General features: G+C 42.4%; 1 protein-coding gene across 3 annotated transcripts; it reads left to right on the top strand.

The window, feature by feature from the left end:
- The first annotated feature begins 209 nt into the window (after positions 1–209).
- On the top strand, positions 210–16,259 carry MYBL1 (MYB proto-oncogene like 1). 3 transcript variants are annotated; one of them, XM_054394696.1, is made up of 16 exons: positions 210–264; positions 3,851–3,953; positions 4,076–4,147; positions 5,357–5,449; positions 5,808–6,028; positions 7,061–7,244; positions 7,463–7,537; positions 8,397–8,501; positions 9,642–9,875; positions 10,412–10,771; positions 11,220–11,362; positions 11,745–11,859; positions 13,298–13,414; positions 13,509–13,613; positions 14,824–15,003; positions 16,131–16,259. In XM_054394696.1, the coding sequence occupies exons 1-16, from the start codon at positions 245–247 to the stop codon at positions 16,257–16,259; spliced, it is 2,256 nt and encodes a 751-aa protein (XP_054250671.1). In that variant the 5' UTR covers positions 210–244. The 3 variants fall into 3 exon arrangements, with proteins under 3 accessions (XP_054250671.1, XP_054250670.1, XP_054250669.1); XM_054394695.1 differs by lacking the exon at positions 14,824–15,003 and having other exon boundaries at positions 245–264; XM_054394694.1 differs by lacking the exon at positions 14,824–15,003 and having other exon boundaries at positions 245–264; positions 8,397–8,510.
- The last annotated feature ends 1,511 nt before the right edge of the window (positions 16,260–17,770 follow it).

The following is a 17,770-nucleotide window of genomic DNA, read 5'->3' as shown; positions in this document are numbered from 1 at the left end:
AGCGCCGGGGGCCGGGCCGGGTCGGGGCTGAGGGAGGCTGTTGGTGCGTTGTGTATAACGCGGGGAACAGGGAGTTGTCAAAGGAGTCCTGCTCGCCTCAAGCCTTCCTGAGCCGCCAGTGCCCCCTCTCTGTCTCCTGCCCTGCCCCGCCGCCCGACTGTGAGCGAGGGCGCCCGGGCGGGGGCTCGGGGGCTCCGCGCTGCGCCCCGCTGCCGTGCCGCTCCCCCTATGGTGCGCCCCGAGGATGGCGAAGAGACCGTGCAGGTGAGTGTGGCTCCGGTCCGAGGCTCTCTGAGCCTTCTGCCCCCCACCCCCTTCCCGGGCAGCCGCTGCCTCCCGCGCCCAGGTGCCCCCCCGCGCTCCGGGATCCCTGCCAGGTGCTGCCCCGCCCCGTCTCTCACCCCCCCGCCGAGCCCTGCTGGCTCTCGGCCTCCCCCGGGTGTCACTGCCCGCCGCCCGCCTTCTAGCCCTCCCTCTGCCCACTGGGTCCTCCCTCGCCCAGCTCCCGCATCGGTACCTGCCCCTCAGGCTCTGCCATCACCAGCGCTGGGGGCTCAGCCTCGCCTCTCGCTGCTCTCACTCCCCCAGACCATCGCTGTCGCTTACCTGGGTATCTTCTCCTTAGCTTTGCCTTTCTGCGCTCACTCAGCCTGTCAGTGACCACTGCGTAGCTTCTGCTGCTGGTTGCTTTCCTCCTGCCTTTGGCTCAGCCTTGTGGGGGCTTTCAGTCAATGTTCAGGCCTGCCGATTCTTCCAATATCTTAAACACACTTACTGCCTCTGATTTGGTGTGTTCTTGGACTGAAGATGTGGTAATCTAGCATGAAACACTACCGAACGTTTTCCTTGAGCTTCAGTGGGAGCCCCAGATTTTTTATACCTCTTTTATGTTATTGATATGAAAATGGGTGTGTCATTGTATTCAGTAGGTGGGTCATGCAGAACTGTTTTATTGCTATAGTTATTCTTGTCCTAGATAGAAAGTGACAAAGAAGTGTAAAAGCAGGAGTACGATTGAGAAAGGAAAAGATACTCAGTGAGTAATGTTAATGAGTGAGTTACCTGTGGTATCTGGGGTTTACTGACTGCATACTTCTCATGGAATCTGGGATAGTTTCAAATTTACAGATAGTAAAACTGTTTCTGTGTTTCCCTCAGGTGCAAAAAGAGTTCATAAACCTCTTTATTTGCAAAGCTGCAGCTAAGCCGAGACAGCAATGCTTTAGGGTTTCTTGTTGTGCAAGGAGCAAAGATTCAGTCAGGGGCTTTGCTTGCAGAGGCTAGCTGCTGGAGCTCTCTTGCACTTGGCGCTCTGCAAGAATCAGCTCAGAGAGAGAACATTTCATGTTACTCCTAGGCTGCATTTTGTTTAAGAGGCTTTCATCTGTGGTGTTGTGAACCATAGTTTCATCTTTGCAAAGCTTTAGCTTGTAGCAGCTCTGGTGGCTATGGAGTGCTTTGATGTCATGATTGAAAGTACAACTGCTTGTGGAGAGCAGAAAACAGTTTGGTGTGAGATCAGTAGTCCTGGAGGAATATTGTGTCAGTGTGTGGCAATGGTGCCTCCAAAACCAAACTGTTGTCATTATGAGTTTACTTAAAGGTGACTTCAAAAGTGTTAATCTTGGAGTAAGGAGAGATTATAATTGTTTTGCACTGAGTGGAATCGAGTTTAATTTTGTCAAACTGCTCTTGGTTTTTGCATTTGGAAGCTCAATTTTTGTCCTTTAATGGTTCTTGACTCAGAACTGCAAAGGCAGCTAGCACAGAGCTCAGGAAATACTTTATTGTGCCGAATTTCTTATTTAATGAAATTTGGTGGCTGCATTCCACTTTGGAGCAGTATTTTAGCCCAGTTTCATAACTGCAAAAAACCTGGCAAATGAACTAGAACAACCCTGTGTGGTTGAACAGTTTTGTTTTGTTTTTAAGTCAAAGCCTGAAGCTGTTAGTCCCAACCCTTCATATATATTCAATTTATGGTCTGGTCGTGTGCTAGTCTAAACAAGACTGAGCACTAAAGAGTTACTCCTGTGCAGTCAAGGTGTAGGAGAGGTCAGTGCCCTCTTTTAAAATCATGTAGCTGGAGACTGTTCTTGAACTCTCTTGCTGTGCAGTGGGTGAGGAGATTGTGTTGATAAAGGGCTTAACCACAAGGCCACATTTTAGTTGTAAGTAAGCTGTATGGTTTGCTCGGTATGAAATAGGTTTATAATAACAAGCTATGCACCTTGCAACAGCAAGATACTCCTGAAGTTTGAGAACCTGTGGTCAAAAGAGGCAGAAAGTGGGAAGTTTAAATCCTCTTTTCTTAAGTCCTAAGCCACTTAATGTAAAACTCCTACAATTGTCGTGTTTGCAGCTTACTGTTTTGCACATGCTGTGAAGAACTTGCTGCTGACAAGCTTATGTTTTGTATTCCACTGGCTCCAGGAAGTGTTAATATGTTTAAGAGTGACAAAGTACATTATGAAGCTAAGCAGGGCCATATCAGATGTGGGGTGCGGAGTAGAAGCAATGTTAAATACATTGGGTCTGCAAGAGCTGGGTAGCCACTGTCCTGTAGTTTCAAGTAAGTGGTGCTCTTCTTGAGGGCCCATATACTGATGTTAGCCACAGAAGATGCTCACTTCATGGGAAACAACAAATCAACTTCTCTAGGAAATAGAGATCCACCATCTAGTCAGTTCCTAGGACACCAGCACAGGTTAAGTCTGTTACTGGGATTAAGGATTTTTTTTAATCTTTGATTGAGAAATTGAAGTAATTTGCAAGGCTTACCAGAACTTAAAAACTTAGTTTTGAACATGAACTTATGATGTATCGTGCTTTAGACTGATAATAGAATGGACAGAGATGGAGACTGCAGTGTGCAAGTGTTGTCAGTTAAAGCAGAATCCCTTTGTGTCTTTGCAGTGACTTCTGCAGAGGAAGTGCTCATCGTGTTGCTAGGCCTGGGTTTCCACATGTGTTTGAATTTATAGTGTCTGACATGAGTCACTGGCACAGGAGTTTGGTATTTCCATGAGCGTCTCTCTGCGCTGCCTGTTGGCAGGGCTTTGTTTCTCCAGGCTGTGGATTGTGCCTTTCTCCAGTAGATGGAGTGGGATCTACATGGAGTCACAGCTTACCTGACTCTTGGCACTGGCAGGGTAGCTGCTGCTTGGAATACTTCTGTCTTCACAGAACCACAGAATGGTGGGGGTCGGAAGGGACCTCTGGAGACTGAGTCCAATCCGCCTACCAAGGCAGGTTCCCCTAGTTCATCCTCTAGTTGAGGATGTCCCTGCTTACTGCACAGTAGTTAGGACTAGATGACCTTTGGAGGTCACTTCCAACCCAAGCCATTCTATGGTTCACTTAGAGAAGGTCACACAGGAACATGTCCAGAAGTTGTCTAATTTCTGTAACATTGAGGCAAGACTTTTATTCCAGGTAGGAACTGATAATCTCAAGTTGATGCTAAACTATTTGGCACCCTTGTTGTGTTTAAGTTATGGAGGTAGACCATGAATGTATTTTGCAGAGTAGCAAACCATCATTGTGTAAAGATCCTTAAATGTGCTATAAAGCCCCCCTGATCTCAAATGACAGCTTCTGTGTCAAAGTCTTGAGTGGAATGAATTACCTGCCCATATCTCAGTACTTGAACTGGAGATGAAAATGAACCCTGTTCCTCTAACATGGTGAGTACAGGGCTGTGCTGGAGGCAGGTCTTACCTTTATTACAATCCATGTGCCATTTTAGAATAGTATGTACATATTGGGGGGAAAATGCTACAAGTGGTTGAAAAATAGTTGTTCAGGGTGATTTAGAACTGTTTCTTCACTCTTCTGTTGTACTCTGCAGTGAAGAAGATGAAAACCTTCAATATATGGATCATGACTATGAAGTACCACAGCAAAAAGTGTTGAAGAAGATATGTAACAGGGTGAAATGGACACGTGATGAGGTAATGATTTCTGTTTGGCTTTAGTTTCCTTCCCATGTGATACTGGCAGCATGTGAAATATGTTCTTGTTCAGCACTCCATGGGCATAGCATGTAACATTGGCTGGGGTTTTGTCTTAACAGGATGAAAGGCTGAAGAAGCTGGTGGAACAACATGGTACAGACGATTGGGCTTTCATTGCTAGTCATCTACAAGTGAGTCAAATCTCTTTCAGTAAATACCCTTTGAATTTTGAGTTCCTTTGGTCATATGTCTAGTTTGGAAGGAGGTGAAATTAGAAATACATAGTAGTAAAAATCTTTTTAAAGGATGCTTGTAAATTGGACCTGAGATCTAGCTTAGAACTTGGAGAACTTCATCAGCTCAGACAGGGGCTCAGGTGGTAGTGTGAAATGACCAAAAATCATGGATGCCTTCTGTCCTAACTTGTTGTGTCTTGTCATTCTGGAATATTTTCTGGGTTCCTGTTGGTTTCATCACTTGGGGTGGTTATATCTACAGTGTCCCAGGTTGCTGCTGAAGTTAGGAGGGTGGCTTGCACCTGAGACTGCTTGAAAGCAGCAGGCTCGGTTTCTTCAGCACCTTAGCAAAAGGGAGGTGGAATGTTGCTTATTTTGGTGTGTGTTGGTTAGTTTATTTTTTTTTTTACAGTGACAACTGCTTCCCTAACAAGTAAATCTTCCCACCCAAACATACCTTCAGTTACTACCAGTGGAGCCTTAGTGGGTTTGTTGGAAGTTTTCTACTGACAATTAGAATTTCATGTATTGTTCCACTGGTCAGCTGGGAATGAGTAAAAGAGCTGCTGGTTCAAACACGAAATGACTCCTCATCTGTGTGAGCTGCACTGATCTCACAGACTGCTGGTGAAGCTACAGAAAAGCACCATCTGTCCTGAGTAGAAAAAAAGCACTGTTTAATTGGTGTGTGTTAGCTAAACTTGATATAAATCTGTTTTCCTTACCATTAGTAAAGAGGTGAGAATACATTCATCTGAGACTTAAAAAAGGTTATTCTTTTATCTGAAAGAAAAGGTATTTCCTTTACATATGGAAAGACACTTTTAGGTTGTAGATCATGTCAAAAGAATCTCAGTCACAAAGCTCAGGGAAGGTGTGAAGTAATGAGGACAGAAGTAATTCTGAGTTTGTCTTTAAAGAATAAGTTCTGAATATGATTATCAAGAACACTGAAGTGATGAGAGCTTTGTGCAGGGCTGGTTTTTCTGGAGAGGGGTTTTTGTGAGCATATGGAAAAAGAAACAAGGGAGAATTTGGCTATTAGAACAAATACCTGAATAAGTCTTTTAATGTGAATTATACCAATAATTGTGGCTAGCCAGTATTGACACGTTTGTGTATCCCAGATTTAACCTCCACACTGCTCCTCTGAAACTGTTTCAGAACCGTTCAGATTTTCAGTGCCAGCATCGATGGCAGAAGGTACTAAACCCAGAACTGATTAAAGGGCCCTGGACTAAAGAAGAAGATCAGAGGGTAATAAAAACTAATTGATTCTGTGTTCTTTTACTGTCATAAAATTGGCGTATGGCTGCTAAGAATGTCTACCTTTTCTTTGGATTCATCCCCACAGATGATCTCTGATGCATCTTGTGACAGATTATTGTTATGGTTTTGAATTCTCACGCAGCAAATTATGTCTGAAAGACAGAAAGGCTCAAGCACTTCATTTCCCCTTGCTCAGGCTGCTAGCTGAGCTGCTCTAGCTTACGTCTCTTTACAGCATTAGAGATCTAAGATCTCATTTATATCTTTTGCTCTTCAACATTTCAGTCTGTCTTTGATGTGGAAAATGAGGTTTTGAAATGATAACCTGCTTTCATCTGTGTTCCAGGTTATTGAATTAGTTCAGAAGTATGGTCCAAAGCGCTGGTCTCTGATTGCAAAACACCTGAAAGGAAGAATAGGCAAGCAGTGCAGAGAGAGGTGGCATAACCATCTCAATCCTGAGGTAAAGAAGTCTTCGTGGACAGAAGAGGAGGACAGAATAATCTATGAAGCTCACAAGCGTCTGGGAAACCGATGGGCTGAAATAGCAAAGCTGCTCCCTGGAAGGTGCTTTTCAACTCTTTGTGCTGCTGTCCTTAGAGATGTGTGTTTGAGAGTGACATTTTGATTAAGTACACAATCCATGAATCACAGGAAATCCTTTGGAGGCATGGGAAGGGAATGGATTGCATCTGAATGGAATCTGAGAGAGGGAAGATGAGTTTGTAAGGACAGAGGCATTCCTCAGTCACTAACTTACTTGCTGAAAATAAATCCAAGATGAGACTCAGCTAAGGATTGGATCCTAGACCTGGAAGATTTGTAAGGAGCCCAAGATTAGTGGGATGAATAAGGAAGATATTTTTTGGAGTTGAGCTTAAATGAGGGCTGGGGCTTAAAGCAATTTTTTGGCTGTGTACCTCTCTGCCAGGCTAACAGTAATGTTGCCAGTGTTTGAGAGTGTAGTGTATTCATCCTCTGCTCTTGCCTTAATGCTTGTCTGGAGCCCTAAGTGGTTTTAGCCTGCCTGTTGAACTGCAGGCTTTCCCTGTCCAAGGGCTCTGCTGCCATGCCTGCCTTCTCTGAATGAGATGAAGGGCACCTAGAGGCAGTGGGATCCTCCACAGAAAGCTCAGAGCGGGGAATGCAGGCTGGTATTTTTGTTTTAGAAGAGTTCTCTTCCTATGGCAGACACCAGTCCCAGTGCCCTTCCCGTGCTGTGGGACAGCAGGATGATAGCCTAAGTTTCATGGTCCAAACATTTGTGGCAGAGGGTAAATAACGTAGTGACAGAGAACATGTAGTTGTCACAAGCATCCAAGAAAAAGATTCTTGCTCATCATAATAGTCAGAACCAAGGCTTTCCCTTGCTACTCCTAATGTCCTGCTGACTGGAGGTTTAGCAGAAGGAAGTTTTGAAGTGTAGCTTTCCAGTAACAATGTCAAAACTCTACTGATAGCAGAACTTCCAGTCCAAGCTGTTGGAGCTTTCTAGATCTGTGGCTTTGCACTAACCCACTGTGCAAACCCTGTAAGTCCTGCCATCTATGAAACTCTGAGATATGGAAACCAGTCACTGTTGTCCACTTTGGTTTTTAGGACTGATAACTCGATTAAAAATCACTGGAACTCGACGATGCGGAGAAAGGTGGAGCAGGAAGGGTATTTACAGGATGCTCTCAAGTCTGAAAGAGCCACTTCATCCACACTGGAGCCCCAGCCCAGCCTGGCTATGGAAGACTTGCACACTCAGAGTCAATATTACATACCTGTTCAGACACATGTAAGTTCAATAGCCAGAATAATTGGTCTGTCAGATAATTTATTGGGCTTTGAATGAGAAACAGGTGTGGAAGAATGAAGATCTGTTGAGTATTTTTGTGGTATTATGGTAATTTAGGGTTTGCAAAACAACAGTAAATAGTTTATGAACAAGAAGCTAGAGAGAATTTTGTAGTCTCCTTTTCTTTAGGGTTTGTAAAATGCTTTCTGTCATTCTAGATTCCAGCATACCAGTATGCCTCACCAGAAGGCAGCTGTCTAGAGCATGCTTCAGCTTCTTCCAACTTAGTTCAGGTAAATTGTTAACAAGCATTGTACATGCAGAGACTGTTGTGTGTATTATGCTGAAAAATGAGGAGTTGAGAAGCTTGTGACTTCTGAATATCTTTAGCTCATTATTATCCCTCTGAAGTGGGGTAAGTGTTCCTCTGAGCAGGCTTGCTAGCTTCACTGGTAGGGCTAGGCAGGAATAAAGGAGCTGTCCTCCTATACACATCTCAGGAACACAATGGCCGTGCTTATCTCTGACAGAAGTGTGGCTTAAAACAGATTAAATCTTTATGTTGAAGTGATGACCTGTTAGTTTTACCTAGATTCTAGAAGATTTAAAAGCAAGATTTTACTACTTTTAATACATAATAAATAAAACCCTGTTGAAAGAATGGGTTCAAACAACTGTGACTTGCCCTTAAGGCTGTGGGTTTTTTGTCTTCAAACGACTTTATCTTTTTCTGACTGATAAACTTTTGTCAGCCAGTTGAAGATGCTGATGTGAAACATTTTCTTGCACGTTTAGGATAAATAACTCACAACTCTGGAAAGCACACCTACCAAGGTGCTGCTGCTGAAGCTAGAGCTGAGTGACTGTTGGTTAAAAAGTGCTGCAGAGTACTGAGGTTTGACAGGCTGGGTTAGAAATGTGATCAGCCATTGGCTTGTGTGCCCCTTCAGCACCAGATCTATCTCCTGGTAACTGCTGGAGTTGTTTTTCTTGTGAGTGACTACTATATTACAGATATGATACAGCATCAGCAGCTCTGTTCCTGATCTTTGTTTCTGTTAAAAATGTAGCTGCTGGAATGTAGAATCTTTGCTTGGAGAGATGGCAGAGGTGGAAAAGAGCAATGACTTCTTTCTGTCTTCATTTCTTCAGCAGTCATTTATTGATGATGACCCTGATAAAGAAAAGAAAATAAAGGAACTTGAACTGCTACTGATGTCAGCAGAGAATGAAATCAGAAGGAAACGAGTGTCTTCTGTAAGGCCTGTGACTGTCTGTAAATATTTGTGTATGTTTTGCTGACAGCAATCCTCAGCAAATTAGTAATGGATGCTTGGGGAGGGGTTGTGGTGTGTTTTCATCCAACCTGCTGAAAGCAAACCTGTGGCTGTTGGGTAGTAAAATAAAAGTCTGTGTATTATAATGGATGCAAATTGGGTTTAGTGCAGTGAGAACAGAAGAAATGTGACCTACAACTTGGCCCAGGGTTTTAACCCTCTTGAAGAGGCAGCACATTGGGTCATAGGTCTGCCATTCAGATTAGTAGGTCAGCAATGATCATCCGTTCAACAGAGAAAGGTGGTAAAACACATAGCTGATATTTTTGTCAAACCTCTGTGTGAGTGCTTGTAAGACTTAGTACCCACATTTGGATATGACATACAGTACACAGCTTTGCACTGCACCAAAGTTACATCTGCTGGGGGAAACTTGCAGCTGACAGTCACTTATTTCCTCAGGAGCAGAGAACTGTGGACACCACTAGACACCTAACCAGCCACAGTGATCACCAATTTAGATTACAGGTGAACTTCTAGTTTTATGTGGAACTATTCCTGGTGTTCTCTTGAAAGAGTGCGATGTTCTGCTCAGCTAGTGGGATCTGCTTTGCTTCTAGACTTCCAGTTAAAGTCTTAGAGTGCTGTGTACCATACTGGGTTCATCATTAAGAAGTTAAATAAAGTATTAGTGTAGAATCTGCATTTTAAAAAGGCTCAAATCACTCAAGAAGTATTTCACACTGTAGAAACAGTTTCTAATCTTAAAATGTACCTGTGTTCTGCAGTGAAGATGGCTTCATAATGCACTGATGTTCAGGAGCACAGGAAGCTTGCATCAGAGATGGCTTCCAATACAACCCTTAATTATCTAAGTTATAAGCATGTGTAAGATATGGGTGAAAGAGGTCTTACTTAGTTGGAGAATGTTGAGTATGTTAATGTACAGAGAAGGCCAGCTGCGTTAATACAAGCAGACAATTAGTGTTTGAAAAATCAAAATAGTTATGCTGAGGATTTCCTCTTAATTAATTTTTTGTTTTTCCCCTCCCCATAGTCCCATAATTGACTTTCAGCCTGTAACCTGAATAAGATTAACTTGTTTCTTCCTACTTTTTAGCAAGCTGCAAACTTGCCTTGTTGGTCTGGAAGCTTTGTCATGGAAGATTGTGTGTCTAACACACTCAATAGCTTTGGGGATCAAAACAGTGAATTCTACAGCGTGGAGGAGACCCATGGCACAGCTGTTCAGCAGAATTCCCCCCCTAAGTATCTGGCTGTGGAAGCCAACACAATGTTATCATCTCTCCAAACCATTCCAGACTTTGCAGAGACACTGGAGCTCATTGAGTCTGTAAGTCTGTGTTTGTTCTAAAGCAATGTTTATTTGGGAATGGCCATTTACACAGTATGTGTAAAATACTCTTGGAATTACCTCCAGCTCTATTTCTCTGTAGTTTCATCCACACTGAGGCCTTTGTTATATTGCCTGTTTTAAAAGAATTGTGGTTTAAAATATTCACTCTTTTAAGATTGTTAGGAGGGGAGACTTAGACTGGAAATCAGGAAGACTTTTACAGTGAGGGTGATGAGACACTGGAACAGGTTGCCTAGGGAGGTCGTGGATGCCCCCTCCCTGGAGGTGTTGAAAGCTAGGTTGGACAGGGCCTTGAATTTACAACCTGGTCTAATGGGAAGTGTCCCTGCCCATGGCAGTGAGGGTCAAAAGTGGATGACCATTAAGGTCCCTTCCAAGCCAAACCATTCTCTGATTGTGTGAAAGATACTGGGGGAGTATCTCAGTGTGTGGCTGTTGGATTGGCCTGGACTTTGGGAAATCACCTCAGATAAGCCTACTAGTGTTTGAGAGGTTTGCATCTCACCCCACAGGATCCTGTAGCATGGAGTGATGTCACCAATTTTGAGCTGTCAGAGCCTGTTGCATCTCCTGTCAAGCCAGCTCCGGTGAAGCTGATGCGGATTCAGCACAACGAGGGGGCTGCCGACTGCCCCTACAGCGTCAGCGTGCTGCTGGACGGCAAGAAGCACACTGCTGAGGAGGAAGCCAACTGCCCCTCCACCCCAAACTTGACAAAATTCAGCACTCCTCCAACTATCCTCAGAAAGAAGAAGAGGCTGCGTGTGGGGCAATCAGCAGTGAATGAACTGAACGATGGCTTGTGTGGTGATGCCGTCAGCCTTGCACTAAAGCACACCCCAGTGAAAACACTACCATTTTCTCCATCACAGGTCAGCTACAGGGAAGGCTGCAGTGGGTGGCTTACACATGACAAGGGAACCCTTCCCCTTTTGTGCCCTAAACAAATATGCCCAAACCTGTCTGCATTGAGGGTAGATATAGTGAAAAGCAAGAGTTAAATAAGTATTGCCTCTGTTTTCAGCACCGACTGGGGCTTGAGGGTTTGTCTCTCAGCTCACACTTCCTCATGCAAGTAATTGTGGACAGAGACCTATTGTCTCTGTGACCTGATTCAGCAGTAGGGATTTTAAGGAGAAAACCAACATTTCAGTGATAAATATCACAAATCTTGGGTGTATAAGGCAAGAATAATTTATTGGGCTTTGTCAGTAAAAACCCTTCAGATATATGTAGAATCTATTGCTCAGTAGAGTGCTGAGGTTTTATCCTTTAAGGATGCTTAGTTTTGCTTTTTTTTCTCTTTTCCCCCCCTCCTAGTTTTTCAACACTTGCTCTGGAAATGACCAATTTAACCTTGAAAATCCTGCATTTACATCAACTCCAATCTGTGGGCAGAAAGTTCTTCTTACAACTCCTCTACCCAAGGAAATGGCACCAAAAGATCAGAAGGAAAACGTGGGGTAGGATTATTAAATTAAACATCTGCTGGTGCTGCTCAGATAAACCCAACTTTCCCTAAACACTGAGAAATTAAGTCTTCCTGCATGCATGTTGTGAAGGGGTTTTTAAACCCCTGGCACTTAAATGCTTGTGTACAAACAAATTGGTTTCCTGTTTTTCACTTAACAAGAAGTGCTACAATTGTTCCTGTTATAAAACACTGAACAAAATCCAACTGAAGTTTAATGTACCTGGGGTGATCTTAATGCTTTCAGATCCATAGTGGGGATGTTTCTTGTGCAAATTAGGGTGTTTTACAAGGTTTTTTTAGATGCATTTTATTACACTGCTGTTGATAAGATATTAAAATGCCTGTATGAATGCTTTTCCATGCTTGAATAGTTTCAGAACTCCCACCATTAGAAGATCTCTCTTGGGTTCAACACCAAGGACACCAACTCCTTTTAAAAACGCTTTGGCTGCTCAGGAAAAGAAGTATGGTCCCCTCAAACTGACGGTACGTGGCTCAAAACAGAGCCAGACTTTGTGTGTTAGATGTCAGAGCAGCGTGGGGACATTGTCCTTTGGAATAGTGGCCAGTACATGGAATCATTTCATCCACAGTAACCCTAATGCATTCCAGCTTCAATTTGTGTAGCCTTGTTTAACACTGTGCCTCTTACAGAGTGGGAACGTCGTTGCCTGAGGCTGTAGTTTTAATACTTGAAGCATTCTTAATTAACTTTAATAGCATTCTGGTTTATTTCAAAATGAAACCCAGGTTATCTACCAGCTGGCTAATCTAGCCAGAGCAAAGGGAGGACTGGCCTGGGTATTTTAAGCACCTTTCACATTTGACTTGAGAAAATGCATTATCTGTGAACCCTCTGGACTGTGGAAGAGCTGAGCTGTTTTCTGGTTTCAGTTCTACAGTGGTGGGACTGACACTGTCTGCCACAGTGTGCCAGTGTCCTGAGGGTTTGGTGAGATGATGTTTGGAAGTGTTTTAGCTTTCCTAGGAGGTTACTTGAATGATGTATACAATTTTCTTCATCCTAACCCCCAAATCTTAAAACAGCAATTCATGATTCTTATGGCTGTCACAGAGGACTTGTGACTGACTTTGGATCATGTTACTTTTTTTGTTTGTTTATTCCAGACTAATTCAATTTTTGCTCCCTTGCTAGCCTAGCTGAGGTATGTTAATGTGTAATAACTTTTGGAATTCAGCAGACATATGCTTTTCAAGTTCTGAAAAAATTCCAGCCAATATACATTGACTGCTCCCTCCCTGCAAACACAGAAAGTAGCTCAGACTCTGCCACAGGGCTTGGCACCATCTGTGTTACCCTATAGATTCACACTATGCAAATGGAGTGGTTTGGCATTCCTGTTTCTGTCCACTATTAACCTCCTGTTCAAAATCACATTTGGAGGGCTTAAGGGAATTCTCCTGTTGGTACACAAAGGAGCCATCTGTATGGCTTCTGTGAAATTCAGTACTGTACTTGGGACTATCAATGTCTCATTCAAAGATTGGTGCTAAGCTGGATGTCAGTTCCTTCCCAACAACAGCCAGGCTTTGACAGCCCAATTCTGAGTATATTTCTATGTATGTAGATATGTTTAATATGTCTAAAATATTTTTATCCCTTTTGTCAGTGGATAAGCACAGCTAATAAATACAAACAAGTCATTTCCATGTCGTCTTCTATACATTTTTGGAGGAATTAGTGCATTTTTGTTTGTTTTTGCCTGGCTAGAAATGACATGGAGTAAAATGAATTTGAAAATCTGAAATGTTGATCTGCAGTTGTTAACTACAAGAGCTTAAACCTCTTGCTGTATTTTGCAAGATCTCTTTTCTGGTCTACAGTGACTGAAAGTAGAACATGGTAAAAAATGAGCAACTAATAGACTTCCTATATTTTCTCCTCCAATTTTAATGAACTTAGTCACAACCACTTGCCTTCTTGGAGGAAGACATTAGGGAAGTTTTGAAAGAGGAAACTGGAACAGATATATTTCTCAAGGAGGAAGATGACACACTCTATAAAAGCTGCAAGCAGGAGGTAACACTGCAATAATTAATTTCAAATAGCAAATAACTGCTTTTAGAGAATGTTTTACGATTATTTTTTTTTCTCTGCAAAATGTTTCTTGTAGCACAACTCTTCTAAAAAAGTCAGAAAATCACTGGTCCTGGATCCATGGGAAAAGGAAGAGATTGGTGCCCAGCTCTTCACAGAAGAGAACAGTTTAGATGTACAGGTAACTTCTGAATGACTGAAGGGCATCACTGGCAGCAATATTAATACAGAACTGAGTGTCTTTCATTCCGTCAGCTGAAATAAAGGGCTGAGGCTAGCTTCATAAAGCTAGTGAAAATAGCTTTCAGTTGGAAATACAACCTCCAGTGCTTAAGCTTAAATTGATGCATCAATTCTTCCTTTCAGCCTTCAGAGCAGGACTGCTAAAGTGTTGTGGATGCTTTGCAGAGCTGCTGCTAGAGTAAAGCTGCTTCCATCCTGGCTCCCTATCCGATTTAGTGTGTGGCATGCTGCAGCTCTCCCTCACGCACCAGGAAGATGGCTTTTGCCCCTGTGTTTTGCATGCTTGGCAGACATGTTCTGAAGATACCTGCTTGTACGTTAGGCAGCATGTTATCCTTCTCACAGAACAGGGGAGTGCCTTAAGAAATATCAAGTGCACAGAAGATGAGGTTTGTGGGCTTCCTCTGGCTGAAGGAATTTCAACACTCCTGCCTCAGCACTGTCAGTGAGTTCAGAGATGGGGCTGTTTGGTCTCTTATTCTTTTCATAAGTAGCCAAATATTTTCTAGTTAAGTGATTGAACAGATTAATCTTTAGTCTTGTAGCTTGTAGGAAAACTTGATTCCAGTCTAGTTCTTAAACACACATATATATTAATTTAATTCTGAGGGAGTAAATGTCTGTGACTCCTGATCAGGTATGAAGCTGTGCTCAATAAGCAGGGGATAGTTGTGCTGGTATCATTTCACTTCTTCAAGCAGTTCCTCCCCCCAGTACTGATCTTAACTTTTTACACCAGTCTCCTTGTGGTTACTCTCACAGGGGTTGCACTGACAGTGAATGACAAGATGTTGCCTTTAAAAATGTTCTGTAGTTACCACTTTCTCAACACTTGCTCTTAACAAAACCTAATCAGCTGTAGGGTGGCTTTGCATGAAAGAAACTCTCTATGCAGTGATGCCTCCAGCATGCCAGCAGCTACTTGTGTTCCTGTGTTCAGGATTGACCAGGAATTCCAGTACAGCCCAGACTGCTGCTTCAGATACTATTTGTTCCTTTTTGCTTTTAGATTCTTTCCTAAGATCTTTCTGATCATACTTGCTCTGTTCACGCTTTGGCTTCTCTGACTGCAGCAGTTGAAGACATTATTATTGTTATTATATACTAATTGTTATTCTTGTTCTCTCCCCTCTTAATTCTGGCACTAGTCAGAAAATGCATACCCCACATCTTTATTAATGAAGCCATTGTTGGAAATACATGACAACAGATGTACCCTGACAGCAGAAACCCAGGAGACAAATGCAGCAAGCAAAGCAAATGCAGTCATTAAGAAGAAACTGAATGCATGTGCTTCAAAAAATGTCAAAATGGAGAAGGCTCTTCAGGTGTGCATGATTTTGTTAGCAGGGTAACAAAGAGCTTTTGGGGGGGGTTCTGTCTTGTACTGATATCTAGAATTGTCCCATTCAGTGATCTAGTTTTGGTGAGTGTTTCCATGATCCTTATTTCTTGTAAGCTGGTTGTTTGTCCATAAAGTGTTTATTGACAGCTAAGCTCTTCAAATACAGCCCTGAGGTTTCACTGAGTGGCCTCTAAGATTTAAATGTAAGGGGAAAAACATCAGGATAGGATAGACCTACAAAGCAGGTTCAGGTACCCAAGCCTAGCAGTGAGAAAACTTGACTTGTTGCAACCTAAATCTTTGTAGCACCCAAGTTTCTCACATCTGGGAGGTGCTCACTTCAGAATAAGCCCAGTGGGATTCTCTAAGCAGAGTTCATCCACAGGGCTGTTGGCAATTGTTCTTGTAACGTGCTTCTTCCTGTGCATCCATCTATTTTTCCATACTGTTAAAACTGGAACCTGCTTTCTCCTCCATGTGTGTCTTCAGGCTTGGGGAGAGATTCTCTTTGACCTGACTTGAGACCTGTTCCAGTTTGCCCGTAGGGGGCTGATGTTAAAAGATTTTTTTCTTCTCTGAATTAATTTAAAAACTATTATAAAAAAAAAAAAAGGAAAGCAGGGCACCTGGAACCTGATCTTCCTGCCCAGTTAATTGCTTTAGTGATGTGGTTTTAAGTAGTATTACTTTTGGATCCTTTCTTAAGAGAGAACAAACTTCCTTTAATTGTGATGTTCCAAACGAAGCATTAACTGCTGGGAACTGCACCAACATGAATACATCTCTCTGGCCCAGGACTGTGGGAATATACCCAAAGATAAGATTACTTAATTAACTTCCCTTTTCTCTATCAATTGTTGAACTGGTCTCTTTCTCAAGAGCATTTTTCGTTTTGTGTTAGCACTTAACTGTAGCACAGATGCAGAGCTGGGGAGCTGGGCTTGAGGGGTAGAGAGGTAGCTTGGTCATGGGTTTTAGAAGGATTGTGCTGTAGAAGGAAATTCTCAGTAAAATATTGCTAGATTTTGATAGTCTATTACTGCTCTGAGATTTGCTGAAGTATTTCAGTGATGTAAAAGAATCTTTTCCTCCAAATTTTGTCTTGAGCAGTCAAATTGTGACTGGGAAGCAGTTGTTTATGGCAAAACAGAAGACCAGCTGATCATGACTGAACAAGCAAGAAGATACCTGAGCACATACACAGCTACCAACAGCACCTCAAGGGCTCTCATACTGTGATGGTCACCACAGCTGCCAACCATCTCTTGCCATTGAAATGGACACAGTGTTGAAGGTGATTCCAGCACAGTGCTGGGAATTAAGTCTGTATGTGGAGACTGTCTGCCAAGGGAAGCCTTGAATCTACCTTAAAGCTACTTTTCTTCTGACTGACAAAGAACAGACAACCAAGCTCTTGTATACTCTACCAAGGGATAGTACAAACAGTTCTGCAATGAATTTCTTCCAATGTTAAAAATGACTTCCTAAAAGATAAGAAAGAATGGTGAAGTACATTGCAGTAGTGAGAACACACAGGGTTTAGGTCTATTTTTCATATTTATTCTCTTGACTTGCATTGCTTTTTCTTCTGTTGGTGCATTTTCAATATAGAGTAGGTTTATAGGTTGTTACTGGTTCCCAACCGAGCAACATACACGACTGAATGTGCTTCTGCTTATGTAGCATTTTCCTAGTCTATAAAGAAACACAGTGGAAAGGGAGGGTTAAAGAAGGATATAGAAAGTTGCACTACTAATTTTTTTTGGTATGCTGCAAAACAATGAAATTAACTACAGTGTTAAATATATTTATTTGCAAATGGTACTAGAAGTAGGCAAAGGGGGGTGAATTAGGTTTTAGTGTAAAGCATCAGTATTCTTCTTCAGAAATCTCAGAGTGAGATGATTGTTGAATGTATTGTACAGTACGTAGGAGCAGGGAAAACTTTGTAAATTGGAAAGGAGTTTGTTTTTATAATTTATTTTTCTTTTTAAAGCTTAAATGTAGATATTTATATGTATGCAGGTTGTCTAGAAGCCAACGTTGTTTCCTGTTAAAACAGCTAAAACGAACAAAAGGACAAGTGTGGAACAGCAGAGGAATTGCAGTGGGGAAGTGTACAACTCCATACTGTGTCACAGCTACACAGAGATTGCACTAGAACCCTCCAATCATGTCGGTCCCCAAAATAATGACAAGGTAGTAGACAGCAACCATTCCTGTACCTTGTTTAACTAGAGCTAGAAAGGAGTGGTGGGGTCCTGTCTGTGACCCAGGAGTACTTTGTCCTGCATAGGAACTAAATGCATTATAGAGAGATGTTATTTTTATTTAAAAAAAAAGAAAAAAAAAAAAAGAAACTTGGCACCTTGGATCTCCAAACAATTCTATCTGCACTTAAGTCTGACCATTATATACTTAACTAAATGTTTGAAGCGCAAAGAGAGAACCTTCTATTATTTATGACAAGTCTTTGTCCTTATTTAAGGGTTTACAGGTCACAACAGTTGCTTTAGTTGCCTATTTTAGGTATTTGCACTTATTTCATGTCTTATTTTTGTTCTTGAAGGACTGTTTCGGTTTGCTTTTTGTCGTAGAGGTGTTTTTGTTCTGTAGTTGTAAGGGTGTGCTAGCAACAAATACTGACAGGTCACTAGGATTGTACACTGTAGTTGTAGCTATTTATAATTCAAACACTCTCCCTCTCCACTCCCGGGTGTGCTGCCGCTGAAGCGCGGCAGGGTCGGCTT

Source organism: Indicator indicator, chromosome 31 (genome assembly GCF_027791375.1).
Source record: "Indicator indicator isolate 239-I01 chromosome 31, UM_Iind_1.1, whole genome shotgun sequence".
NCBI classification, from domain to species: domain Eukaryota; kingdom Metazoa; phylum Chordata; class Aves; order Piciformes; family Indicatoridae; genus Indicator; species Indicator indicator.
The sequence above is the reverse complement of the archived record's forward strand: the minus strand, read 5'-3'. Positions and strand labels throughout refer to the sequence as shown.

Bases quoted from the DNA above. Each gene is read 5' to 3' on its own strand.
- MYBL1 (XM_054394696.1), top strand. From the start codon at position 245: ATGGCGAAGAGACCGTGCAG. The intron at 4,148-5,356 runs GTGAGTCAAATC...AAACTGTTTCAG, and splicing joins TCATTGCTAGTCATCTACAA to AACCGTTCAGATTTTCAGTG. The intron at 7,538-8,396 runs GTAAATTGTTAA...TCATTTCTTCAG, and splicing joins CTTCTTCCAACTTAGTTCAG to CAGTCATTTATTGATGATGA.